The sequence below is a fragment of the Numida meleagris genome, chromosome 3, assembly GCF_002078875.1.
Source record: "Numida meleagris isolate 19003 breed g44 Domestic line chromosome 3, NumMel1.0, whole genome shotgun sequence".
NCBI lineage: Eukaryota > Metazoa > Chordata > Aves > Galliformes > Numididae > Numida > Numida meleagris.
The window spans coordinates 29,485,060-29,512,876 of record NC_034411.1 but is presented as its reverse complement, the minus strand read 5'-3'; the positions used below and the strand labels follow the sequence as shown (position 1 = coordinate 29,512,876).

Here is a 27,817-nt window from a genome sequence, read left to right as displayed (position 1 = left end):
AAGGAAAATAGAGAGCTCACCCAGATCGGAAGATTTTGGGCACACAGGGAAGGGCTCTCACTAAGGAGGGATCTCCAGGAAGAGATCCTTCCTCAGGGGCAGTCAGCCCTTAAATGAGGCCTAAGGGAAGTGGAGCCAGGCTCCACCCCTTCTGGTTGCACAGGTGAATTGCCTTCACCTGTGCTCCCAGGGCTGACTGGGTCTTTCTTCCAGGTGCTTAATCAGTGGTTCAGGCCATGACTCAGCAGCTCCCATACAAGTCTATTGCTATAAGGACTGAAAACATTTCATTGTAAATGCATATCGCTTTAAGTCAAATACTTCAGAAAAAATTCAGTCAATTTCAACCATTTCTGGAAGGAAGTCTATAAAAACAGAAATTATTTTGAAATGTTAAAATGTTTGCAACTATTTATTTCAAGAGTTTTTCCCTTGATTAATTAGAAACTTATTTCATAAAATCTTTGGAAGACCAACTTTTCACACACTCTGATAATGACAGGACAAGGGAGAATGGCTTTAAACTAAAAGAGGGGAGATTTAGGTTAGATGTTAGGAATAAATTCTTTACTCAGAGAGTGGTGAGGCCCTGGAACAGATTGCCTAGAGAAGCTGTGAGTGCCCCATTCCTGAAGGTTCTCAAGGGCAGGTTGGGTGAGGCCTTGGCAGCCTGAGCTGGTGGGGAGCAGCTCTGCCAATGGCAGGGAAGTCGAGACTAGATGGTTGTTAAGGTCCCTTCCAACCCAAGCCATTCTATGGTTTTATTATATGATGTGTCTGAATTTGCATCTATTATCAGCATTTGAAAATGTTCAATTTTTACATGTTCAGTAAATAGGTAGAGTTTGATGTCTAACATGCCTAATGATTTTCTAAGCTCAGACCATGGCATTCCCTTACCAACTTGTATGAAATAACCACACTGCATAGGAGTATATTCATAGATGAACTGAGGGTATCCCATCGCTATATTGCAATTTTGTATAGATGTACTCTGCATACTCTATATCTGCAGAATCACTTCAAAGTGCTGCAATTAAGAGTAACAGAAGTAATTGTTTCCTCTTAGCTGCAACTCCAGGTAAAGTAGAATCAGCACTGAGGCCAGTATTTTCAGTTTGGTGATGTATCTGGCACCTAACAGCCTGTAGAAATGTGCTCCTTTGATTCGAATCTGCTAGGATAAAATAGAAGAGATGCAGCTGAGAAAGATAGTTAGCCTGTGATGGGAACGTGGGGAGATTTTGGGTGTGAAAATGATGTAAACAGAACCTGTGATTTTGAGGAAGGTTTTCTTAAATAGGGGAAGAGAAGCTGGGAAGAAAGGAACTGGCTGGTCAGGGAGGTTGTGCAAGAAAGAATTTGTGGGTGGTAGACAAATAGAGTGGAACGATACAATAAGAAAAAGAGCTTCAAAATGACTAAATAATAGAATGGAAGTTTAGCAAGAGTTGCAGAAGAACTAGGTAGTGCTATGAGAAACCTCAGAAACTATGTTGAAGCTTTGAGAAGTAGCTGGAAATAAGAGAAAAGCAGGGAAAATATAAGGAAAATGCAGCATTTAGTCTTCTGTGTTGCAGGTTGTTCTGCTTATTTTCTCTGAGTAAACTCTGACTTTAGAGTTTTTCAGCTATGAAGGGGTATCTCTGCGACATTGCGAATTATTTAATGTGCCTCATTTAGTGCTCATCTTCATAAAAAATACAGAAGATTGCTGTAGCCTATTATTCCTTACCTATTAGCAGAAATATGTGTGGTCAGCCTGAAGGTTGTGAATCACAAGATGAATCTTATGTCAATAGGCTGCCACATGGTGGGGTTAATACTGAAAATAATGCAAAAATGAGCACACAAAATGAGGAAAAATTAAAATTCAGTTTGCCAGAATAATTGTAATTCATTTTTTTTAATACATATATATATGAACGCAACATTAAAGCCCTGTAATACTGTCTTACTTTCTTCTACCATTTGCCTGTCTTCCATACCCTGCTTTTTCTACTTTTCCTTCTTCCTTCCTCGTGCCTATCTAATTCTTACTACTTCTTTACTTGTTTCCCTATTTTTTCTTGAGTACAATATCTTTGATAGGGTGAATGAGAAGCAGCATATAATTTATCTTAGCCACCAGCAAATTTCAAGATGGTGGACCCGAACAAATTCCCTCTTCAATGCAGCACTTCAAATAAGTGATTTCTATGTTGATTTTTTTTTTCAGTGTATTTCAAGCATTTTGTAATAATTCACTTTAAAAAAAATACTGACACCTATGAAATTCTTTTCAGAATGTGGTCGGACAATTCCAGGAGCTGCAAAAGGAGGCAAAATGATGCAGTTTTATGTGGACAATACACCGGACAAATTTGAAGGACTATGTTTGTTTTTTGTTCGTCTTAAGAATGACAACAATATAAAGGCAAAAACTATACATGAGGTATTCTCTCATTCAATTTTAAAAACAAAGAACTTGAAAAGCAGATAGTTTTGTTTCATTATTTGTTTCACTATTGTTACATTACTAAATTTACTGGTAGCTGCATATTTTTGAATGTTAAGTTGTATCACACTGTGCTCTCATCTTTGGGAAGGCATTGAAGAGCTGTATTACTTCAGCAAGTACTCGGTATATCTGGTGAATTCTCTGCCTTGCAGAGCAGTTGTTAAAGAAGCAGTAAGCATTTCTATTAATTTATCATTCTCTCTATCATTCTCCTCTTTGCCATTTTTTTTTTGAAGAAGGTAAAGCCACTAAGTACATTTTAGGTCTGATGAAACCCTAAACTAGAAGGACTCACATTTGCCTAGAAGACGTCAAGATAGCAAATTCCAGCAGAGAATAAGTTTATTTGTATCTCTTTTGTATATTTGAATGCGTGAAACGCACATTTATCCTAAGCAAGTTATGTAGCATGAGTTTTTCTGCTGTACAACTATATAAGACAAATTATTAAATATGTGTGGAATTGATTCTCAACAATCAACAGGACGTTTCTCCTGATGTTAAAATTTTCATGTGCAAAATCAGAGTGTTTTTATTAAAAAAATGCTGACTTCGTAATACTGTTTCCATTCTAAGTTACTGCATCACTAACTGTTATGTTACAATGCAGGATACATTCTTTTGTGTTTTGGATGCCACTGAAGGACTCCTACGTGGCATTAAGAACATGTTAGAAAAGATTTTTATCCCAGCTATCCTTGCAACAAATAACTGGGGTGTTTTAAGTCAATCCAAACAGGATACAAAAGACAAACAGAATTTTGTGGAAAGTGTTAGGAGATACCTTTCATTTCTAGAAGGTAAGCATTGCATTTAGAAAGCAACCAAATTAGAGGAATTCTATGTAAGAATTTTCTTAATTCTTAATTTTCTTTCTGCACAGTAGGACAAAGGTAAGCAATGTACCTAAGCCTTCAAGGAAAAATAAAATTATCAAAATCTTGCCTAATAAATGTATGCAGAGATTATTGACTTGAGAATATCATCTAGTGATACGTTAGTTCTAAGGAGGAACATGTGGGATTTAAAAGAAGAATTTTCTGTTTTATGAAATTTCAGTAAAATGCCTATAGTATTGAAACATTACTCTTTACAGATACATATGCCCAAATGTAAATTGCTTACTCTGGTAGAAAGAAATTTTCAAGTCTTAATTGGTTCTGTATTATAATTGCTTTTTTTTTTTTTTTAATTTGTTATTACTCAGGGGCTATAGTAAGTATTGAAGGAACTGTTGAGTTGAAAAAAATAGATCACATTAATTTTTCTAAACTCCAGTCCTTTGAGGAAATAACAACAGCAGCAGATAATCCTGATATGATTCACCAGCTAGAAGAAGTACTTATGATCTGGCACAGACAAATTGAAAGAGTAAGTTGTTTTAACACATTGATCCAACATGAATGTTGTTAGATACTTATAAATGATATATGAGACTTGCCTGAAGTTATTTTAAGGTTACATCTAGATTTGTGCCTGAGTATGCCTGTCAATTGCTTCTCTAGACAAGTGAAGTTAAGAAGGCACTCTACCCATCAGAACTTGCAGTCTGGTAAGAATACAAGTTTATGAACTCTTGATACACAAGTAAAAAGGAGAGGATGAAGGATGCAGGAGTAATAATGATAGTATATACAGGTATACCACACACACACACACACACACACACACACACACACTCGCAGTGTATGAATTGTGTGCTAAGTTTCTGCTAACTGTCAGGTTATAAGTGAGATATCGTTGTTAGAAAGATGTTTGACCAGGCCAAGATGACATTTTTGATCTGGTGTTCCTGTGCAAATCTTACATGGTGAAGTCCCTTTTATCCAATAAATCAGTGTCTTAAGATTTCCAAGATAAAGCACAGAACTCTTTGTCATAATATAGAATCTGTGTAAATTGGGACATATAAGAGCATTTTATGTTTATTGTATGCAACTCATCAGAATAAAAATGTCAATGAAAGGTAAAGATAATTGACTATATGTGTATGTACATGCAGATGAGTACATTTATGCATTTACATCTGGTGTTTACTGCACTTATTAAAATAACTATTCCATTTTTACCTTTTTTTTTTTCCTCCAAAAGCTTGTGTATTTCAAATTCTGGTAAAATAAAAAACATGCTGAGATCCACCCAGTTTTTAACAACAGCTGAACAATTTGTCCGTTCTCTAAAAGAGCCTTTTTTTTTTTTTTTTTTTTCCAATTTGATTGCAGGTTCTGATTGAGAGTCAACAGATGAGGAAAGAAGCTGATAATTCAGGTCCATTGACTGAATTACAGCACTGGAAATGTATGTCTGCTAAATTTAATTCCATTATTGAGCAGATAAAAGGATCAGACTGCAAAGCTGTCATTAATATTCTGAATGTTGGACATTCTAAACTACTAAAGGTAATTAATTCCTTTTTCCTTTTTATAGTAGACAAAGCTTGCAATATTTATTTACTTATTTTTGTTATATTTAAGAGAGTTTTTCTGAGGAGAATTGGGAGGGGAAAATTTAGTTATGCTGCTAGTGTGCTTGATGTAGTGAGAGAAGAAGATATTATTAGAGATGTTGGCAAAAAAAAAAAAATATATATATATATATAGTCCCAGATGTAAACGACTTACATTACTTGTTTTGATGGTGCCTTTAAAAAACAATTTTCTGAGGTTTGCTTCAAAGCGCATCAGTGCAAATTAAAAGAACTAGTTAATTATCTATGAAGTTTTTTCACAGTAAAGTTTTTTGCCTAGATGTGGCAAGAGCTAGATGCCAGAATCACAGATGCAGCAAATGAATCGAAAGATAATGTCAAATATTTATGCACACTTGAAAAAGTTTGTCAGCCTCTTTATGACCATGAGCTTGTAAGTATGCCTTTCATTATTCTCTGAGCAAAGTTTAGTTATTTATATAAACTGTCCATTAAAAATTTTCTGGGTAAAAGAAATCTTTGTTTTTTTTTTTTTTCATGTATTGATTTTTTTTTTTTGAAACATCTGTCTAGCAAAACTTATAACTAAAATAAAACATTATTTTATTACAAATACATTTTAAAACCAGTGCTTTATCAATAAATTAATACATGTGATTGCCTAGTCAGTGCTCTGCCAATATTATTTTAAAATGAGCCAAAAATGAACATTTACACTGGAAGAATCTCAAAATATGTATTTCATTGGAAATTCCATGTCAGTGAATATTACACAATCATAACCAAAATGCTAAAATTTCAGTTATATAAAAATAATGGAAACCTAATGAGGCCTTAAATACTACTAGCAGGGTAAAATAATATTTTGATATTGAAAATTTTGTTAGCTGCTTCTATTTGTAGAAATTACATCTATTTGGAACTCAGATTGTTCATATACACTAGTGAACCCTAATTCAGTAAAATATACTGTTTAATATTTATTAATAATTATTATAACAAGTGCATATTAGTAAGAAGTGATGCAGAATGTGGGGGAAGTAGGAAATAGACTAGGAAAAAGTGTTTGTTCCATTCTTGTTTCTTGTCCTCTCTGCTTTGATCCTACGTGACTCCTGTCCTCCATTGGGAAGTGGTGCATATTTTTCTTAAGTTCTGTCAGCTTAGGATCCTAATTCAAAGTTTTAACTGCGGAGAAGCAAAAATAAATTACCCCACGAAACAAACACAAAAAAACAAAGCAACAGCAAAAAGCATAAGATGTCAGAAAAGAGGACTGAGCAGCTTATCTTCTTCAGTCCTTCGGTCTATCGCTAGAGGGAGCCAGGTACCAGAGAATAAAAGACATAGTCAAGTGTGTATCAGGCTTAGACGGCTTCGTAGGAGTTACTAAAATAATCTAACATAAATACATTTTTGGGTAGGGCCCATTAAAGATTTTGTTAGTGTACTAACATGGGATAATTAGCTTCGTTTTTTGTTTAATCTGGAACAGTTTGGATAAATCTGAATTTCTGTTTTATCCCTCCCCACCGTGGGGAGGACTGAGTAAACAGCTTTGTGCTGCTTAGCCAGTTGCTGGGTTAAACCACAACAGCTGGACATTCTTTTTAAAGTGCTTTTTTGGGGGTAATTTTTTTAGTGTCGCTATACTATTAAATTTCATTTCTCCATGAAGGAAGTACAAATAATTCTCTGCTAGTTATGATTCATGAGTGAAGAATATTATAGACATAAAATAAGGAAATATTTTTCTCATTAAGCTGATAATATTCCTCTAGTGGTCCTACATGTTTTACACGCTTCCCATCCTTATAGTTAAGTAACTTTTTTCAAACGGAACCCTTTTACTAGTGATTAGTTGACAAATGAGAAAGTCATAACCTTCCCTAGAAGACAGTGTCACATGTGATACAGCATGTGTCACATTTGTAAGAACAGCCTGGGCCTATTTGATATTTGCTTGGTAATTATCATTTTTCTGCAATGTCTGGATATTATTTATGAATAGTCTTTTCTTTTGCCTTTTTTTTCTTTAAACAAAATATTTTGGAAGTGGTTCAGTTACCAAACAACAGTAAGGTGGTAAATTAGTTTTAATGGTATGAATAGTGATTTCATGAAATGTGTGTAGGATTTAGATTTTTTATATGACTAACACTCATTAATAAAATTAATACTGTGACAATTATTTTATGACTTCTGTGAAATCTCTGAATGAAATATTTTATGCAATGATTATTTTTACAATGTAACGGCATAGAATACATTTAACAGCTGTACTTGAAGAAAAACAGAAGCATTAATCATGAACAGCCACTGTCAGCTGCCAGAAGAATACTTTCTTTTGTGCCAAAAAATGCAACCTGTACTTTTGGAATCAGTGTTCAGTTACGATCATCAAAATAACATTAAAAATATTCATATGAATGCATTTATCTGTCCAAATAATCTGAGAGTTTTATTCTGTTTGTTAGTTGAGATTCCTTTAAAAATGTGTTGAGCATAATTAGATTTCTTGACGAGAAACTTTTTGGTAAGATGCTATGACATTTTAAAGATTGCTTAATGTGGTTTAGGTAAAACTGTAATTTACATGTTGTCAATATAATAATAATGATGAAGTTGCTAACAATAGAAAATAAACTTTTTCTCAAAACTCTGCTTTAAGGTGTCAATGACAAGTGGAATACCAAACTTGATAAATGCTATCCGAATGATTCACAGTGTTTCAAGATATTACAATACTTCCGAAAGAATGACATCATTATTTATAAAGGTAAATATATTAAACTTAATAACGTTTGTTGTAAAAACCATGAGATTTTTTTTCTGAAAAAAATAAAAGAAAATCTAATTTTGTTTAATTCAGTGGGACAGTTGTTAAAAATTGGTGACAAACAGTGGGTGTATGTAAAGAAAAGGAAGAGAAGCCTGTTGATCAAGAGAGGATTGAATTCAGAGTAGAAACTTATCTTTTGGAATGAACTTTATTATCCTTGGTTCAACAAAATTAAATTTTTCTTCTTAATAAATGTCAGGATCTGAATTACTCTGCTCAGTTGTTTGCTAAATGAAAATGAGAAGTTAGTGCTTCATCAATAATGTTATATCACTACTTAAAGTTCTTAGAGGGCTAAGGGTATAGATCTTACATGTTCACCTTGAGATAACTGTATATGTAATATAAAAGTGTTGCTGCACTTTTTGAATTCATTGTTAAATTGTACAGTGCTGATAAAGATATGCAGATATTAGAGTTGTAAGGTACAAATTAAGTAGAAGACAAAAGTTCTTTGGGAATGAACTGTAGGATGAGAAGAAAAGATTTTCTTTTACAGGGGATAGGTAAATTCATTCTCTCACATGGGGAGACGTGATTGTGTCTCTCAGCATATCAGATGTCATCTAATTTCCCAGTTCACTATGAATTTGCTGTCACTAGGAGCTTTGAAAACAGCTGAGACTGCCTGGGCAATTTTCATAACTCAGCTGAGCATTCATGTAGCTTTTTTATTTGTGTACTTCTTCAAGAACTTGGAATGCTAGTGAGATTTGAACCCTCTCCTCATGTCTATAATTGGTAAGCCCTTTGGCCCTCTGGCAGCCTATTTCTTTCACTGCCAGCAAATGTGGTTTTTCTGTTAGCTATTGCCTCCAGTAAGCATATAGAAGACATTGATAGTGGACCTCAATACATAACTTTCTTTAAAAAAGAAAGAAAGAAAGAAAGAAAGAAAGAAAGAAAGAAAGAAAGAAAAACACCCAGGATTTACTATAGACTTCTTTGCAGTTTGGTTTGAACTAGAAGATTAAGAAAGCCTTTTCTGAGGCTACCTGTGTCCATGACTCGGGCTGTTTTCCATACTTCAGTTGTTAGGTATGGATTGTGGAGCAATATTTATATTTGCCTGGTCAATAATTGGTTTTTACGTTTTTGTATATTGGCACTTGATAGTATTTATTAATGATCTAAGGGATGGAGTGTTTCACTACAGAGGCTAGTGTACAGCCAAACTGGTTCAATGAAACTGTGCTATGAAACAAGGAGAAATTCTATTCCAGTCCAAGCTTTTTCATCAAAGCTCAAGTGTTTTAACTGTTCACCCCTTCATGAGTGCTTCCATTTAAAGATAATCAGAGGGGACATGGGAGATCCTGCCTATAGCCTTAGCTCTTATTGTATTATAGTGTAAGGCGACAGAGTAATTGAAGAATAATTAGGATGATATTACTTCATTATTGAAATGTCCTTGTTCTTGTGTTTGGTGACGTTCTGATTTTATGCATATATACTGCTATTCTTATGAATTACATGTACTCATAAATGCTTCTTGGGACTTGAGTATGCTTCTGGGCACGTTTTAAGACGTTCTATAATGTGTTTTTCTTTTATGTTGCATATATTATTTTGCCATTATTATTCCCGCAAGTAAAATTAATTCAAACTCTAATAGTGCTAATACATGCAAGTGGGAATTTTGACGGATTCTGTGAAAAAGGCAAATTTCCTTCTAAGCTTGAAACCTAATTGTTTCATTTGTCTGCACTAGGTTACAAATCAAATGGTTGCCTCATGTAGAGCATACATTACAGATGGCGGCTTGTCTCATGTATGGGACCAGGAGATACCAATAGTCATTGAAAAAATTAAGGTTTGTATTTTGGTGTTTCTGTTATTTTGCTATTAAACCTACTGATTACCTATTGATGTGCATGAAGAAGTTCATATCAATATGTATCAAGTACTTTACACCTCTGCTAATTTATTTCATGCTGCTTTGAGTGTTTTCTCATTTCTTATGCCACTACCATTTGTTGAGATTAAAATGGCTTCATTTTTGTCAGTTTGTTCCATCACTGACCTTGGAACTGGCATCTTTGCCATATCTGTGAACAATAAATTTTGTGATCCTGTGTAATCTGTGTTCATCCCTGTTGACAGTCTGATATGGTGCCATCTTTCCCTGATATAGGAACCTGTATTTGAATAGACTTCCCTTTGTTATGGTAACTCCTTCCAATACCAGACTTCCTTGGCCGTGAAGGTTCAATGATAATAGAGTTTTCATTTTCCTCAGGTGATGGTGGCACAGTAAGACCAAATTAAGCACATGCAGTGTGCCATGGCAAAATGCCTCTAGCTGTGGAGTTACTGATTGCCATTATAGATTCCGTTTCCACCTTCTCCTTTAACAGGCCTCAGCTACTGACTTCCTACCTTACCCAGAAATGTGTATGTATTGGCTTTATATGGCAAGGTTTTGGTAGTGTCAAGAGGATTAAGGGGTGGCTGCAGTGAAAAGAGAGCCAATTTCAGCTAGCTCAAAAAGTAACCTGCTAGTCAAACCTGAGCCAATGAGTGATTCTTGTTGTGCCTCTGTGATAAGATATTTAAGAAAGGATAACAAAAATGCTGTGCAACAGCTCTGAGAGAGGGAGGAGAGAGGAAAAAATGAGAGAAACAGCTCTGCAGGCACCAAGGTCAGTGACAAAGGAGGGAGAGGATGTGTTCCAGGTACCAGTACAGAGATTCCCCTGTAGTCGGTGGAAAAGACTCTGGTGACAGAGGTTGTCCCCCTGCAGCCTCTGGAGGAGCATAGTGGAGTTGGTGGTTATTGCCCAAATAAAGCTGTCCCCATGGAGAGCCTATGCAGGAACGAGCTTTTCCTGAACCTTGTAGAAAGCTCCCATGCTGGAGCTGTTCTTGAACTGCAGCCACTGGGAAATCCACTGTGGATCAGTTTGTGAAGGACTGCATCGCATGGAAGGGCCCCCATGGTGGAGCAGAGGAAGAGCACGAGGAGGAAGGAGCAGGCAAGACAAATTATTATAAGCAGACCGCTGCCGACAAAGTGGACTCCATCTCCCTGTTCTGCTGAGCCAGGAAAGGAGTAGAACTTAAAAAACTGTTTGCTTTTAGTTCTTATTGCTCTGCTCCATTACTAATTGGCAATAAATTAAATTAATGTTACTGTCCTCTAAACCACTCTTTATTTTTCACATCACCTAAAGCTTTCCTGTTATGTTTTTGATGACTCATTTCCCAGTGTTGTGTTTTTCACTGGACTGTACAGCTGGACATTTATATACTGCAAATACTTGCTACAAATACTAAAACAAAACCATTGTACGTAAGCCATTACTGCCTGTTGACTGAAACTGAACTCAGTGATAATTAACCACTTTGGAATAACAGTGGATTTTGATTCTCTTATCTCTTACGTGTGAGTGTAGCTTAATGAATATGATATTTATTTCTTCCCTTTTTAGGACTGTGTTTTCCTATTGAAAGAGTATCAGAGATGCTTTCATGAAACAAAGCAAGAGATTTTGGAAAATTTAGGAGAAAAATCATTTGAAGTGTCTGAAATGTACATTTTTGGGAAATCTGAAGCTTTTTGTAGGAGATTAGAAAAAGTGAGTAAATTGTGTATTCTTATTGTCAGTACAGAAGTAGGACTCCTCCAGAGAGAAGTTGACAAGGCAGACCTACCTTTACGTGTTCTTAATGAAAGTGTGAAAGAGTTTTTAACTTTTCTTTTCAGAGAAGTTTGACACTTCCACAGAGTAAGTAATCTAAATATTTTAGACAATTACCTTGCAATGTTCTACTGAACTTGTCAATTTTTCTGTGTTAACTAGGTGAATTATCTCAATTAGTCTAGATGTGCATTGCTATTTTTAGAGGTTTAGGATAATGTGAAAAATACCAAACTTTTATTATGGGAATGGTGACCGAAGTCATTAAAAACTTCTATTAATGCTGATCGCAGTTCTTCAGATGATTCTGCTACTTGCTGTAGCTTTAAAATTTACCTTGCTAATCTAATGAAAGGACTTCATCATCCATGGGCTTTGCATGGAACAGACAATAAGTGTTTCTAGATGCAGAATAAAGTGAAACGAGGAATAAGAGAGCAGTGGGGTAATCATCACAAGGTAGGAATTCTGTGCTTCATTGTTGTTTTTCCTTATCATGCAGTATATACATTCCAAAATATGTGACTGGTGTTTTTCTACATGGTGAAACCTCTTCGTATCATCATTTTGTATACATCGTGTTTGAACTCTTTTTCTTTATGACCCCACTTAACCTAACAGTCAAATATGAAAAACAAAAACATTCCAAACAAGAAAAATGAAGATGGTTGTGCATTATTTTGAGATATGGTGATAACTAATGAGGAAAGTGGAGTTAGCTATGCTCTGTATAAGATATTTTACTTAGAAGCTCAGAAGCAAAGTATTTCTGAATGCGCTAGTTAATTTGAGAGGACTAGCTATTGTTTAGATTTTTTTTCCTCAGATTTTAGTTAATAGAGGAAGTAAAGTATTTATTACGTGCATGATTATAACTTTTGTATTTCAGATTACAGAGATGATAAATGTCGTACAAACTTTTCGTGCACTGAGTATGTCTACCATTGAAGGTATAGATATTATGGCAATAAAATTCAAAAATATCTTCCAAAGTGTTCAAAAGAAACAATATGACATCCTTGATCCAAGAAAAACGGAATTTGATGTGGATTTTGTGGACTTCATGGCAAAAATTGAAGGTTTAGAGGTAAGCAGTACTGCAATTTATAACTTATTTGGTGGAGGATCTCATCACTACTTACTGAATAGTACTACATTAAGTAATTATCAGACAACAAAATATTACAATATGACTAGAAAAACTGTACTAAATTATATGTCTCTTAGGTACAGATACAAACATTTATGCGTACTTGTTTTGGGAGAATTTTGTCTTCACAACATGCACTTCAGTTACTTCAAAGGTATTGGTTTTAAAATATTTTAAAGCAATGTGAAATACTGATTAGTGCAATTTAAATAGCATGATTAATTTTCTAAAAAAGGATCTAAGAAAAATTGTTTCATTATTGGTGTTAAAAATCATGCAGCTTTTCAAGAAAGTTGTATTTTAGCTTTCTAACACAAATCAATATATTCTTCGTTTTCTTCATTTCATTACAATATATTTTGCATGTGCAAGAAGTTAATAAAGAAAAATGTATGCAGATAAGTAAAGCTAGAGCTGAAATTTCATGTTGGTCAAACTTGCCCAAGACAACAACCAAAAAATTACACAGATTGAGAAGTGATTCCTAGATTTGTGCTTCTTTCATTTTACTTAATATTTATGTATCTCAGAATGGAAAGAAGAAGAAAAAAAGAAGAAAATAAATAGTGTTATAAAAATATAACTTTAGGTACTTGTTTTTAATACAGATTTCAGAATCTGAAAATGCCATGCCTTCAAGAAGAAGTAACATATACAACTGCTTGTATTCTTAAACATTATGTAGCAGAACTTGAAGCTATTAAAAAGGTACTTTATTTCTTTGCAGTAAATTTCAAACATTTTAATATAAGAACAAATACTTTAATATGCATAATTTGTATGTATTCTTTCTATTTCAATAACTGACTTTCAGTGTTTAACTTTTTTAAGACTTTTTTTCTATTACAGAAATGAGGCCTGAGTACGTAGGAAAATGTGATATATACACATTGCTCTTCCAGGCAGATGTATCATAGCATAAATTCTAATTTTGAAGCAAAATCTTTGCCTTTATTACTTCAGCAAGTAAATAAAAAATATATAATATTTACTGACAAATGTTCATCTGAACTTACCATTTGTTTTGTTATTTTATGAGGCCTCTGAAGTTAATTCTCATTTATCTATGTGTGTTATCTGATGCTGCAGTAGTATAACTAGTTACAAAAAGTGGGTAAATGATATTTTTGTATTTTTGCATTGCTTATGTAGTATACTATTACCGCAGAGTAAATGTGAATGAACTTCTGAAGACTGTTTGCATCATTTGATTAAACATTTGGAGGAGAATTCCTGTATGATTTTATATGTGTGCAAAATTAACACCTGCATCTGAACTCAATGTCCATATTCCCTTTCTACTCAAGTATCATGTTGTAAACCAGTTCATTTTTCTCTGTAGACTATCATTTCACTTTATACAAATTTAATTTGTTTGAAAGGAGATAAAAACTGTGGTAGTGGAGGAAAAACAGTTTAACATTTCAAAAGAGGTTTTATTTCTTTTTTTCCTTTTAATTCATTTATCTAACAATATTGCAGATTTACCAGATTCAAAAAGATGACCCCCCTCTTGCTCGAAACATGCCACCTGTTGCAGGAAAGATACTGTGGGTGAGACAGCTCTTCAGGAGGATAAATGAGCCAATCAACTATTTCCATGTAAGTTTATGCAAAGAAGAATCAAATGTTATTATTACCAGTGACCTTACTTCAGGAGAGTGACCATACTGTTTCTGGCTATGATGTAGTGACTTCTCGTATGCTAGATAACTTATTTATTTGTATGTGAATTGCTATTAAAAATATATTTTCCAAATAACTACTCGTGTGAATCCAAGATGTAGTGTTTGTTTGACTTATCTCTTGACTAGCACCCCAACCTGGAAATATGCACTGATTTGTTGATATGTCTGCCTTCACCCAAAGTATTACACCATTCCAGCCAGTGCTGTTTTTCTGCTTCTAATGGGATATGATTTTAATTTGAATGTTCTGTATTTTAACAGAAAAATTCAAATATTTTGACAAGTCCAGAGGGTAAAGCAGTTGTTCGATTATACAACAGAATTGCCTATGTCTTGGTAGAATTTGAGGTAGTCTATCATAATGCGTGGATGAAGGAAATTTCAGAATTACAATATCGTAAGTAATTGAAATTGTAATTAGCTTCTTTTAATTGTTACTGAATGCTAGGTAATGCAAATCAAATAATTTTTGGGTCTCATTCACCCTTAAAATATGTAAATTAATAATTATCCAATATGCCGTTCCAATAATACAAATTGGTATTCCTGAATATTATTTTGAACCAGAGGATTGCAGATTTGGTACACTTTTTGACAGACAATTGGAAGAAAGGTACTGAAACAAATTTAAGGTCCACAACACTTGATTTCTATATTCATATTCTATGTGTGTTCCATTTAAGAAGCCTTCCCATTTCCTTTCCACTTTAGTAACTTATATATTTGTGGTACTCCTGTCCCTCTCAGGACAAGTATAGCTTTATGGCTAGGAAAAAAAACGATAACCAAGCTCTACTGTTTTAAGATGATGTAAGAGTTGACTTTTTTGAGTACATTTTGCATATAAATTGTAGACACTTTGTGACTTCAAATCTACAAAAAGATCTGTAAGAATAAAATTTTAATTTTATGTTATCCTACAGTCATCACATGCTTACACTTTTAATTTGGGATTTTTGAAATATTATCTAAGCATTCATCTTGTGAATGAACAAATTCCTGTAAGATACTGAGCATCTCCTGAAACTTTTCCATTTCATTAGAAATCTGCGTTCATAATGTTATAACTCAAGCCAAGAGAAAATATGCCACAAATAATACTATATCTGTTGCTTGCTTTGTTCATGAAGACAGAGTTTGTATAGCGAAAAGTGAATATAGTGAGTTGTTTGTACGTTTTCTTTAACTGAAAGCAGCGTAAAGCTACTTCACAAATAACCACATATATTTAGTCACTCTATAGTAATATGTTAGAAATTTGTGTTCAGTAATAACTGAAATAATTGTTTGTCGTAGAAACTGATATAAAAATGTCTTTACAGCCTTACAAGCCACAGTGCTTGTACGTCATCCTCAAACTGGAAAGTTCCTGGTTAATTTTGATCCTCAGATTCCAGAGATTGTTCGAGAGACCAAATGTATGATAAAATTGGGTTTGGATGTACCAGAACAAGCCAAAAGGATAGCAAAAGTAGAAAATAACCTGAAGTCAAACAAGTTGCGTTTAGAGGTAAATTTAAAAACTATTATTTTTACTTTGGAGAAAAAAATATATCAGTTTTTCCAAGGTTAATCTTTTTTGATCCTTATTATGCTTTGGTAAAAGTAAAATAGATTTATCAGGATAGATTAAAATGAATCCGATCAAGAATTGTACTTTTTCCTCAGATCATCACTAGTGTTTAGGAATATACAGATTTAGGCAAGAATTTAGCAAATAATGTATTCTCAAGAATTTGTAAAACAAACAAAAAGCTTCCAAATCCGAACAACAACAACAAAGCAAGAACAACAACAACAACAACAAAAACTTGTCTGCAGAGATGAATGTGACTTACTGGAGGTAAGTCAGTGGAATGTGCAGGTGGACATAGAGGATCTCCTTTTAAAAACCTGTACTAACTGCTGTGTGCTATTTGATTATTTCTTGTACCCTGAGCTGTGTTAAATGTATTCTGGCGATGAAGCAATTAAAGCTATCTGAAATGCATTCACTCTTTGGAAATCAGTAAAAAGTGGTTCAACAGAAGTGAAGATTGGAATTCTTTATTTGGAAGATATGATGAGCCACAAAAACATGAAGAACTTAGCAGACTACCCATGAGAGAAGTCAAGTGTCTGCTATCTTTTTCAGTATTTGCCACAAACTTGTCAATAAGTTTGTATCTTGGGGATTAGGTATACCATGTAAGATTTTGAGTGTGTTACCTCTCTTTTTTTTTTTTTTTTTTCCAGTATGTGTGCGTATGTATAAGAAAAGGCAAGATGACATTTAAAAAATGAGTTTATATGTGACTCTAATTATCAAAAGCATGTAATACTCAATTTCAAGAAGAAACTGCAAATTATGGTCACTATAGTTCAAGCTGTCTTTAGCTTTAGAGAAAGATCATACATTGTTCATATAGTCAGTTTTATTACCTTACAGATATGGTGTACATAGCTATGTAATGTCAGTATAAAATACTACATTTTTTTTCAAGAGTAGCCTTATACTGCCTTCCTTGTTTTTGGTTCTCTTTTTTTTTGCTTGTTTTGTTTACTTTTTTTTTGTTTTTTTTTTTTTTTTTCTGTGATGATTTGATTATGTAACAAGTTGTTTACATCCCTAAAGAAAGCACTTAAAATGTTCATCTTGATACTACTCTTTCCTCATAATTAACAGGGTCTTCTCCAGTATTATGAAGATTTATGTCAAGACACCCGAACCATTTTTGTAAATTTAATGGCACCAAAAATGCAAAAGGTTGGTATTGCTAAATGCACTTCAGGTCACTTCAGAGGAATTTAGAGTAACATGATAATAGTTTATAACTTAAAAATATTTATATTGATCTGTGAGTTGCATACTTATGAATTTTGCTGAAAGCTTCAAGACCAAAAATTTGCTCTTTGTATCCCTCAGACAATAATGCTCAAATAACGTGTATTACAGTAGAATAACCTTAGTGTCTTTGAGATATGAACCCAGTAGAACTAAGAATATGGACTTCGTAGGTGTATTTATCTATGCAAGTCTTTGTCTTTGACATGGAGGTATGTTATCACTTATTTCAATCTATGGATTTTCACATATTTCATTTAGCTGAAATACTAAATGTTGTGGCCTTTGGAGATAATTATTAGCCTTGTGAATTGACTCATTCAGTTCACTGATACAGAAGAATCGAGACCATGGTGAATATGATTATACTGTGGAGGGAATCATATACCTACGTATGTATTTAAGAGAAAACTATTAGCAAAAGAGAATTACCACTACTGTACAAACAACAGAAGATGAAAATGTTTTTTGGATACAGAAGTCTTCACTACATACAAAGGAGGGAAGAAAGAATAGATCCAAAGCTGGAATGAGCAAGTCTGAACTTGTGTAGATTGGTTAAGCTGGTTATCTATAATAGCACTATTCCCGCATTGTGGAGTTAAATACTTTGCACAAAAGCACTAAAAGTGCTAGTATGTATTTGGGTGATAGAAATAGCTTTATTTGCAAATATCTGTGTGTCTGTATGAGTTGAATTATATTTTCAGTCTGTGATCTTCATTAGCAAAAAGAAACATTAGAATGGACTATGTAGAGTCTCACTTCATAAACATCAAGCTGCAGGAGCAGGCGTGATAGGTGACTGTTCAAAAATAACCATGAGTGAAACTAACTCAAAATTTCTCAGTAATATAAGTGAAATAAAATTTCTGTCACTTCAGGGATGATGGAGATGGCAAAATTTTATATTGTGGTGGCTTTATACCAGGACATCAGTGAAACGTTTTGGAATAATAAGCAAAAGTTTCAGGAGAGCTCTATGGGAGAGGTTGGAAAGGTTGATTTTCAAGGTTTGGAGGTAGTACAGAACCTGCTTTTCCTTACAGTTTCATCTCCATAGAGGTTCCAGGATTTGCATATAAAGGAGCTTGATATATATATATCATACAGTGACAGGAAAAGGAACTAATTTCAGCTGTGTGCTGAACATCTTGGTGGTGACAAATAGAGAAGAAACAGACCATAGGAAACTAAGAATTTAGTAAGGGAAATAAGGAAGAGAAATGTCTGTAGTGGTTTTTTGTTTGTTTGTTTTTGTTTTGTTTTTTAAATACCATAGAGTTTATAATAAAAGGATTGACAGCAGGCTCGGTATGAGCCAGCAGTGTGCCCTGGTACCCAGGAGGACAAACTGCATTTTGGGATGCACTGAACACATAGCATGCTGGTCAAAAGAGATAATTTTCCTGCTGTATTTAACAATGGTGTGGCCTCACCTTGAATATTGTGTGAAGTTCTGGGCTCCATGATATTAAAAGGATGTTAAGGCTCTTGAAAGTGTGCAGAGGAGGGGAACAAAGCTGGTAAAAGCACTGGAAGGCATGACTTATGACTTATCAGATGAGGCTGATGATACTTTCGTTTCCTTTGGAGAAAAGGAGGCTGAAGTGCATGGCAGCGGCACAAAGCTGCTCCAAGATTCAGCTGTCCAGATTCAGACTGGACATTAGGAAACCTATGTTTACCAGGAGTGTGGTCAAATTCTGGAATATCTTCCTAGAGAGTTGGTTCATGCCTCATGTCTGTCAGTGTTCAAGAGGCATTTGGACAGTGCCCTCAGTAATATGCTGTAACTTTTCCTTAGCTCTAAAGAGGTCAGGTAGTTGGACTAGATGACCTTTGAAGGTCCCTTCCAACTGAACTACTCTATATTTTAAAGTTTGGAGAGAAAAAACAAAATTATAAAAGGCAAGAATAGAAGATGTCTTTAGATAGGTTTGAGGTTGAAAAACAAATAATTATGGTCCTCATGGGGGACTTCAACCACCCTGATATCTGTTGGAAGGACAACACAGCAGGGCACCAGCAATCGAAGAGGTTCCTGAAATGCATTGATGATAACTTCCTCTTCCAAGTGGTACAGGAACCCATGAAAAAAGATGGCATGCTGGACCTTGTCCTCACCAACCAGGAGGGGCTGGTGAGTAATGGGAAACTCAAGGGCAGCCTTGGCTACAGTGGCCATGAAATAGTGGATTTCAAGATCCTTAAGGCATCCAAGAGGGTTTACAGCAAGTTTGCTGCTTTGGACTTTAGGAGAACAGACTTTGATTGATCTCTTCAGGGAACTGCTTGGTGGGGTGACATAGGATAAAGCCTTGGAGGGAAGAGGGGTCCAAGAAAGCTGGTCAGTATTAATGGACCGTCTCCTCCAAGCCCAGAAGCAGTGCATCCTGAGAAAGAGGAAGGCGGGCAAGAATGCCAGGAGGTCTCTGTGAATAAACAAATAGCTCCTGGACTTTGGCACACAAAAAAAAAAATGTCTATAGGGAGTGGAAGTAGGAATGGGTTACCTGGGAGGACTACAAAGAAGTTGTCTGAGCAGCCAGGGACCAGGTTAGGAAAGCTAAAACCCAGACAGAATTAAATCTATCCAGGGACATAAAGGAGAACAAGAAGAAATTATTCTACAGGTGTATCAGTGATAAAAAGAAGGCCAGGGAAGATGTGGGCCATCTCTGGAAGGAAACTGGAGACCTGGTCACGAGGGCTATGGAGAAAGCTGAGGTAATCAGTGACTTCTTTGCCTCAGTCTTCACCGGCAAGGGCTCTAGCCAAACCACCCAAATTGCAGAAAGCAAAGATAAGAACTGGGAGAAGGAAGGTGTGCCCATTCTAAGTGAAGATCAGGTTTGAGACTATTTAAAGAACCTGAAGGTACACAAGTACACAGGACCTGATGAGATCCATCCACAGGTTCTGAGGGAACTGGTAGATGAAGCTGTGAAGCTGCTATCCATCATATTTAAACGGTCATGGTAGTCTGGTGAAGTACCCACTGACTGGAAAAGTAGAAACATTACCCCCATTTTCAAGATGGGGAAAAAAAGAAGATCCAGAGAATGACAGTTTTTTTTAAACTAGTGACAAGCACTAAAAGATACTATCCAGGAGAACAGAAAGAGGAAGATCTTTGCTGGGCAGGTACACTTAACAGCTGTGGACGGAGGCTGTAGTACGTACTACCCTCTCTCCCACAATGTTGCATACATTTCTTTGATATTTTCCTTGAAAATTTGTAAGCTTCTCTACAAAACTTGCACAACTCTTCACCTCATCAGTGACATTAGTGATTCTAATAATAATGGCATTTGTTTTGTATTTCTCATTTTTAAAAAATCTATTAAATAAACATGTTTTTTATGCTTAGATGGAAGCTGTGCTGAGGCAAGGACTTACTATGCTGACTTGGTCATCAGTGACACTGAACAGTTTCTTTCAAGAAGCTGATGAAGTTTTGTGTATGTTTAAACAGTTTTTGAAAAAGGTACACTTTTGATCAATTGAAATTGAAATGCTGTTTTAGAGAAATTATTCCAAGTGGACTGCTCTTCATATTGCATATTAATGTAGGCTTACCACTTGGAATATGTAGTTTTGTTTGCTTTTAAAAGTATGTTTTGTATCTTTTTGGAAAATTGACTCATTGATTCTCTCCAACAATTACCCTCATATGTGTGATCTTTGCTTCTGTTCTTTCAGTACAATGTATTTCCACCTGTTGTCTACAAATGTTGTGACTGTCACTCTGATTTTTACATTCTTCTTTTCTGAGCACTTGTTCATGAGTGCAGTTGCAGAGAAGATACCTCTATGCAAAGACTGACCAGTGGAGAAACTTCTACTGCTAACAGTATTCACAGTAGGCGTGCTGTGAAACTGTCTTGTGGAGTTCACTAGATAATGGAAGGAAGCATACTTTCCCCTTACATTTCTCTGTATTCTGAATCAGTCTATGTTTTTTTTCCTTAGTGATTGCCAAACAATTTCTGATTTCTTCTAACATACTTGAGGACCTGTATTAATGCTTCTTCCTCTTCCTATTTGTATTTCTGGCTTGACTGTTGAACTGTATGGCTATGATACCTCTTAGTAGTATCATAAATTGTATTTTCTGTTTAAGAAGATTAGTTCGGGAATCTTGAGCTCCTCTGTAAGTCTAGCACAGGTAACATAGTGGAACAAGAGTTCTGTTTTATTCTAGCAGAAGAAAATAAATTTAAAGAAGTTACTCTTAAGTACTGGGGCCATGTTCTGATACGGTTCTCAAGGCATAGGAGGTAATTCTTTCCAGTGTTGCTCATTCATCTGCTTTCCAAGACTGATCAGCTCAAAAAACTAGCAATAGAAACTCATTCAGAAATTAGATCATTGCTGTTATCGTCCAAAGTAATCTGAAGATGAATTTCAAAATGTAATGCTGATGACCAGGAATCTGTGAAGAAACAGATGAAAGCACCAAATTACTCTAAAGATTTCACTTTCTCCAGCATTCGTATGTCTCAGTTTTCCAACATGGAACATTCCAAGCATTCATTAACAGATTCTTATGAATTACAAGATGTTGCTTTTAACAAGCTGTCTAAAAAGAAACTGTGCACAGTAATAATCTTTTAAAAATCGTTTTACCGATTTTGTCATTATTTCCAGTGTTACATCTCTTCTTTCATTGATCATATTTCAGATTGTCTATAGTAGAATGTGTTAAGGCTGAATATTTTTGTTGGCTACTTGTCTCCCTAAATTCCCCCTATAATAATAGAAGATAATTCACAGTTTAAAAAAAAAAACAACGGACTATATTTAGCCACTGTAAATATCTCTTAAACTGCCATAGCTCAGGAGGCATTGTTTTGCTTCCTTTTTAAAATCTGTTTCTGTTGTCTTAAGATATTTACAATTTGTGCTCTTACTTCAGTTGTTTTGTTGTTTTTTTTTTTTCCTGTAATGATTCACTTTCTCAGAGATTTTCTTAATTTTTAAATAGTAGAGAGAGAGAATTTTATTCTTTCTGCAAGATATAGTACTGCAGTATTATCTGTTAGAACTCCCTAGAGGTCTAGATCACGCTTTACATATGAAAGTATGGTACTAATATCATCTTTTTCTAGGTAAATGATTTATGTGAAGTACGGATTGACTTAATATTAAAAGAAATATCAAATACTCTTTTAATTGTCTTACCAGTAGATGGCCCTGTCAAAATAGAGGATATGTTGACCTCTAATGAGGTATGTGCTGCTTTACATACATGAACAAGAATTCTTGATTGTGTTAAAAACAATGCCTTTGTAAATTAATATAAATCTAGAAAATAATTATTTTCCCAGCAGAAGTACAAAACATTATATTTTGTTAAAATATTTTAAGAGCATAAGTTGATACTTAGGTATTTGAGGTACTTATACTGTAGTATTGCATATACAATTTTATTGCATATATCATTTTATATTTACTGTCTTATATAGATTTTTTTTTTGTATGAAGATACTTGGGCATATATATGGACTTTTTTAATATTTACTTTTTATTTTTTTCCAAACTGTTGGGTTTTTTTGTTTGTTTTTGAGAAGGTTAAAAAATACTTTCCAAAAAGTATGGTTGAGAATTTCAAAGTTTCCTTGACTTCAAATGAGACTCCTTAGCTGAATGCAGGTAAATAAAATCATAAATAATAGTTGAAAGGATTTATTTGAATTACACCAGATTCAGATTTTGACCTTGCTTCAGTAATCAGTGATTTTTTCTGGCTTTTGAAAATGCCATTGCATTTTTAAATTTTGAAAAAAAATCATTAAAATATAATGTAATAGAAAATTTTATAAATACCATAAAGATTTTGGTTTTAGTTTCTCAGTTTTGTTCTCAGAATGTTTCTATTTCATTGAAATGAATTCTTTCCTTCATGTAGTTTCTGTCCGAAGGATGCAATATTGAGGAAATTATTTGGTTCTTCATGAAAGGGAACAATGAGAAGATAATTAGTGGTACTAAGATAATTCCTCGATATTTTTCCTTAACAGGTTTATACTAAAGAATGTGCTGAATTATTGAACCACAAAAGTATGAATATTGAAGATGCTGTTCAAGACCTAATATCTGTATTTGAAAAAAATTATGAAATTAAATCTTCTAAGAAAGCCTCAAAAAAGCAGGCATTACCAGGTTGGTAATTATGATTGTTTAAATAACATTTTTCTGTAGATTTAACTAGCACATATCAAATTTGAATTGTTATAGCTAATTTTCTTCACATTTCTTCTTCCTACCTTGGTTACATCTATGTCACCCTTCTGCATTCATTAATGACTTCTAAGTTAAATCACTAGTGTTTGAAATAATACATGTAATTCATTATTGGTGGAGTTTCTAGAATTAAACTCTGTCCTGTTTAGATAACCAAGATACTGTTCTAGACAATGAACATTATGGTTCCTTTTCTCCTACTCGTTCTTTTTTTTCAAGTTTTTTTCAACTTTTTGTTTTCTTTAAGTGAAATACAGTGTTCTTTTCAGCTACATCAAACACTTGGTACTGTCTATCTCTTAGCAATTTTTCTGTCACAGTGGTATTTTATCATCACAAAAACAACTTTTACTGACTGGCCAGTTTAATTAGTACAGTCAACTGACCATCAATTGTTTGTACAAAGTTCACTGTTGATTGGGGTATCTGGTCCCCACTGCTCTGGGGTGTGTTGCAAAGATTTTTAGAGGTCTTGTAGCATTGTATTTGTAGTTTCTTTTCAACAGCAATATGTATTTTGAAGTTAAATCAGTAAGGGACCTCCATTTCTTACCCAGGATTTTTTCCTTCTGGGTTGTTTCCTTCAGGTATAGAGGCAAGGAAAGGTTAGTGCTCCAGATAGTTAAATATCAGGAACCAGGACAAAAAACCTGATGAAAAGATGCTTCTCTGTATTTTGTTAAATAGTTCATATTGATTTTTTGCCTCTTCCAGCTGATATATTCATGTCCTTCTGCCTATCTTTACAAACACGCTTGTACTGTATGATGTTTGTTAGCCTGAAGCTTATAAGCTGGCCTCTTAACCAGGTTCCTACAAAATGGCGTGAAATACATCCACTTAGCTGATCCAAGCGCTACTAAAATTAATAGCAATATTATTTTAACTGTGAAGAGGTGGAGGGGACAGCGTGCTTCAAAGCAGAACACATATTTCAGTTAACAAAAAATATATATATAATTATTTTACAGGAAAAGGAAAACGTATCATGTTTGAAGATACTGAAGATGAGAAAGAAGATACTGCAGCTCCTCATGGTGATGATAGCAAGGGCAAAGATAAAGAAGCTGAGTTTAAAGAGGTATTTTGTGATAAGAAGTGATTTATTTAAGACTGATCAAATTAGTATAATTGAGTATGCTGAGGATAAACTGGATATCAGTAAGTCCTGAACTGATCCTACATGGACTTCCTGCAGGCTACAGCTCTCCAGGCACTGCTCCAACATGAGTCTGTACCACGGGGCACATTCTTCAGGAGTGGAGTGCTCCATCATTGGTCTCCACAGGCACCAGCTCTGTAGCGCTGTGGGCTCCTCCATGGGCTGCACGGTGGAGATGTTTTGCATGGTGCTCAGGGGCTGCAGGGGGACAGCCTGCTCCACCATGGGCCTCCGCTGAACTTCAGGGAACTTCTGCTCCATGCCTGGAGCACCTCCTGTGCTGTTTCTGCACTGACCTTGGTGTCTGCAGGCTTTCTCTCACATTCCTCACTCCTCTCTCCCAGCTGCTGTTGCACAGCAGTTTTTTCTCTTTCTTAAATCTGCTCTCCCTGAGGCACAATCGATGTCACTCAGTGCCTCAACTCTGGCCAGCAGTGGCACTGATCTGGCATGGGGCAGTGCTAGGCTCTGCTCAAATCATCACTGTAGCTCCCCCCACTACTGAAACCTCTTTTATGTTCTTCTTAATCATAGAATCATAGAATGGCCTGGGTTGAAAAGGACCATAATGATCATGTAGTTTCAACCCCCCTGCTGTGTGCAGGGTCGCCAGCCACTAGACCAGGCTCCCCAGAGCCACATCCAGCCTGGCCTTGAATGCCTCCAGGGATGGGGCATCCACAACCTCCTTGGACAGCCTGTTCCAGTGCATCACCACCTTCTCTGTGAAAAATTTCCTCCTAATATCTAACCTAAACCTCCCCTGTCTTAGTTTAAAACCATTCCCCCTTGTCCTATCACTATCTACCCTCGTAAACAGACGTACTCCCTCTTGTATATACAACAAAGGTGATTGCAGTGAGAGCAGGGTTGCTCTCTTCTCACTGGTGACAGGTGACAGGACAAGGGGAAATAGCCTCAAGTTGTGCCGGGGGAGGTTTAGGTTGGATATCAGGAAAAACTTCTTTACTGAAAGGGTTAGGGGTAGAGTTAGTTGTTAAGCACTGGAATAGGCTCCCCAGGGAGGTGGTTGAGTCACCATCCCTGAATGTGTTTAAAAACCGTTTGGATGTGGTACTCAGGGACATGATTTAGTGATGGGTTGTTAGAGTTAGAGTAGTATGGTTAGGTTGCAGTTGGACTTGATGATCTTTAAGGTCTTTTCCAACCTGAGCGATTCTATCATTCTATATGTTCTCTTCAAGTACTGGAAGGCCACAATGAGGTCTCCCTGGAGCTTTCTCTTCCCCAAGCTAAACGAGCCCAGTTCCCTCAATCTTTCTTCACAGGGGAGGTGCTCTAGCCCTCTGATCATCAATCCAATATAGTGAGATTTTACTGTGCTTGTGTCTTATTTGAGAAAGATAAATATGAATATGCACCATTATTCTTCAATAATTTATAATTGGGGGTGCGGGGAGGTCTGTTTTGTTTTATGCTTATGTGAAGAGCTGAATGCCTGCTTTTCTGAATGAGTATGTGACTTCAGCCAGCTCTCAGTCTTCCAAATAAGACAAATTGAGATTTCTCAGATTTTATACTGTATGTAGGTTGCTCTGAAAGTAATACCTCCTATTTTATGTCCATGGAAACTACAATAGATACAAAGAGCATAATAACACTATTTGATAGAGCAATTTCTCAGCTAGAAAGCACTGTTTTTCAACATAGTCCACTATTAGCAATGTGTTTTCACCAGCAATGAAGAAGAGCCTGCATGCTGCGCTCATAAACATCTGCACCAGTGCAGGTGACCAGCTGTCGCTGTTGCCACTGCTGAAATGCACCACCCACTGCTGCACTGTGCTCAAATCCACTGCTTGATCTCTATAAACAATCAGCAAACGTCAGTGAATGTCGGTGGGTGCCATTTTTCCCACATGGAGGAATTCAGTGATGCACCTTTTCTTCATATGCACTTCCATGTCAGATGCCATTCTGTTAAGACTGCTTCTCTGCTGCCACTTGTCGCATGGAAACAAATTGGTGGCAAGGTTCAACCTCTACTGCCATACCACCAACATCTGCCCCTGATATTGTGGCCCAACATGATAAAATAGGAGGCATTACCATCAGAACCACCTTTATATATATACCTTTTTCATGCAATTTTTACTTATTTATTTCACTTACAAGGTGGTTTCCCACCTAACATTTCCCCCTGTGTTTCTCACGTAGCTTACAGTATAAATTCCTTCAGACTAGAACTATTACATTTGACCAATGTAATTTGAAATAATCTTCAGCTTCCTGTCTGAATACAATACTAAATAATGTATGTTCTACTCGTTACAGAAGTGTAAAGAGATCGTTGCCTATTTCAGTCATCAGCTGCTAGATAGTCTCCAGAAAGCCACTCGGTTATCTTTGGATAGTCTTAAAAAGAGAATATTTGTTTCAAAGTGAGTTGAAAATGAAAGATTTCTTCTGTAGCAATACCAAAACAAAAATATTATTTTTATGTGTAATTGTACATATATATTGAGTGCCCATTCTATGCTTTTTTTTCTACTTTTATTTCCCCTCCGCCTGCACCCTTTTTATTTTATTCTTCTATATTTTCCTTGGAAAATGTTATACAATTTCTTTTCCAATGTGAATAACTAGAACTTAAGTGACCTTTCTGTGTCATACGTGTGACATACATACTGTGTGACCATCTGCTCATCTTACTTCAGATTATTTGCACAAGCATGTCTGTTCACTCAGAATTGTTTCCTATAGGTTAAAGATCATCAATGCACTCATTACGAATTCTGTATGACTATGAAAAGATTTATGCAGTTGTACTGTTCTTTTTCTATTTGTTCAGTTGTATCATTCTTTTTTATATTATTTCTATAGAGTTCTCTGTGGCAGATGAAACATATACCTCATAGACAGAATTTCTTCCGTATAATATATTATCTATTGAAGAGCTAGCCTATTTAGACTTCTATTAAGATAGTTTAAGTAGGTAAAGTTGACAGTATTTTATCATTAATATGTGTTGAAGTTTGCATTACTTTTTTTCTTTTTATGAGGACATCTTTCACGCAATATTTATTGAAATCCTGATCTTCCTGGGGTGAATGGGAATTTTGTATTTGGCTACAGTATTGTATTGTTGAATGCTCCCTTTTTTGTGTCACTCTGTCATGTGGTAGCATTCAGAAGTTGTTCTTTGCACTTTCTCTTTAATTTTAGTTTTGAGGGGCTTCAGGTTATGTATTTGGCATTTTGTAGTAGCTTATCATCTTTGAAACTGTCCAGCTGTGTATTTATCTAAACTTCCATGAGGCAACTCTTACTGTTTTAGGTTGTTGCATGAAATGGTCAGTGAAACCTTTTTAT

General features: G+C 35.2%; 1 protein-coding gene across 2 annotated transcripts in view; it reads left to right on the top strand.

Annotated features, from left to right (window-relative positions):
* DNAH8 (dynein axonemal heavy chain 8) overlaps positions 1 to 27,817 on the top strand; it is a 127,196-nt gene that overhangs the window by 5,833 nt on the left and 93,546 nt on the right. For both annotated transcript variants that reach the window (XM_021389444.1, XM_021389445.1), the window contains 20 exons: positions 2,286 to 2,434; positions 3,111 to 3,300; positions 3,708 to 3,871; positions 4,723 to 4,899; positions 5,248 to 5,361; positions 7,600 to 7,707; positions 9,482 to 9,583; positions 11,202 to 11,348; positions 12,301 to 12,498; positions 12,639 to 12,715; positions 13,170 to 13,269; positions 14,044 to 14,163; positions 14,511 to 14,646; positions 15,572 to 15,759; positions 16,915 to 16,995; positions 20,447 to 20,563; positions 22,188 to 22,307; positions 23,100 to 23,241; positions 24,294 to 24,403; positions 26,780 to 26,886. In XM_021389444.1, coding sequence (XP_021245119.1) covers positions 2,286 to 2,434; positions 3,111 to 3,300; positions 3,708 to 3,871; positions 4,723 to 4,899; positions 5,248 to 5,361; positions 7,600 to 7,707; positions 9,482 to 9,583; positions 11,202 to 11,348; positions 12,301 to 12,498; positions 12,639 to 12,715; positions 13,170 to 13,269; positions 14,044 to 14,163; positions 14,511 to 14,646; positions 15,572 to 15,759; positions 16,915 to 16,995; positions 20,447 to 20,563; positions 22,188 to 22,307; positions 23,100 to 23,241; positions 24,294 to 24,403; positions 26,780 to 26,886 — 2,647 coding nt within the window. The remainder of the gene's footprint in view (positions 1 to 2,285; positions 2,435 to 3,110; positions 3,301 to 3,707; positions 3,872 to 4,722; positions 4,900 to 5,247; positions 5,362 to 7,599; positions 7,708 to 9,481; positions 9,584 to 11,201; positions 11,349 to 12,300; positions 12,499 to 12,638; positions 12,716 to 13,169; positions 13,270 to 14,043; positions 14,164 to 14,510; positions 14,647 to 15,571; positions 15,760 to 16,914; positions 16,996 to 20,446; positions 20,564 to 22,187; positions 22,308 to 23,099; positions 23,242 to 24,293; positions 24,404 to 26,779; positions 26,887 to 27,817) is intronic.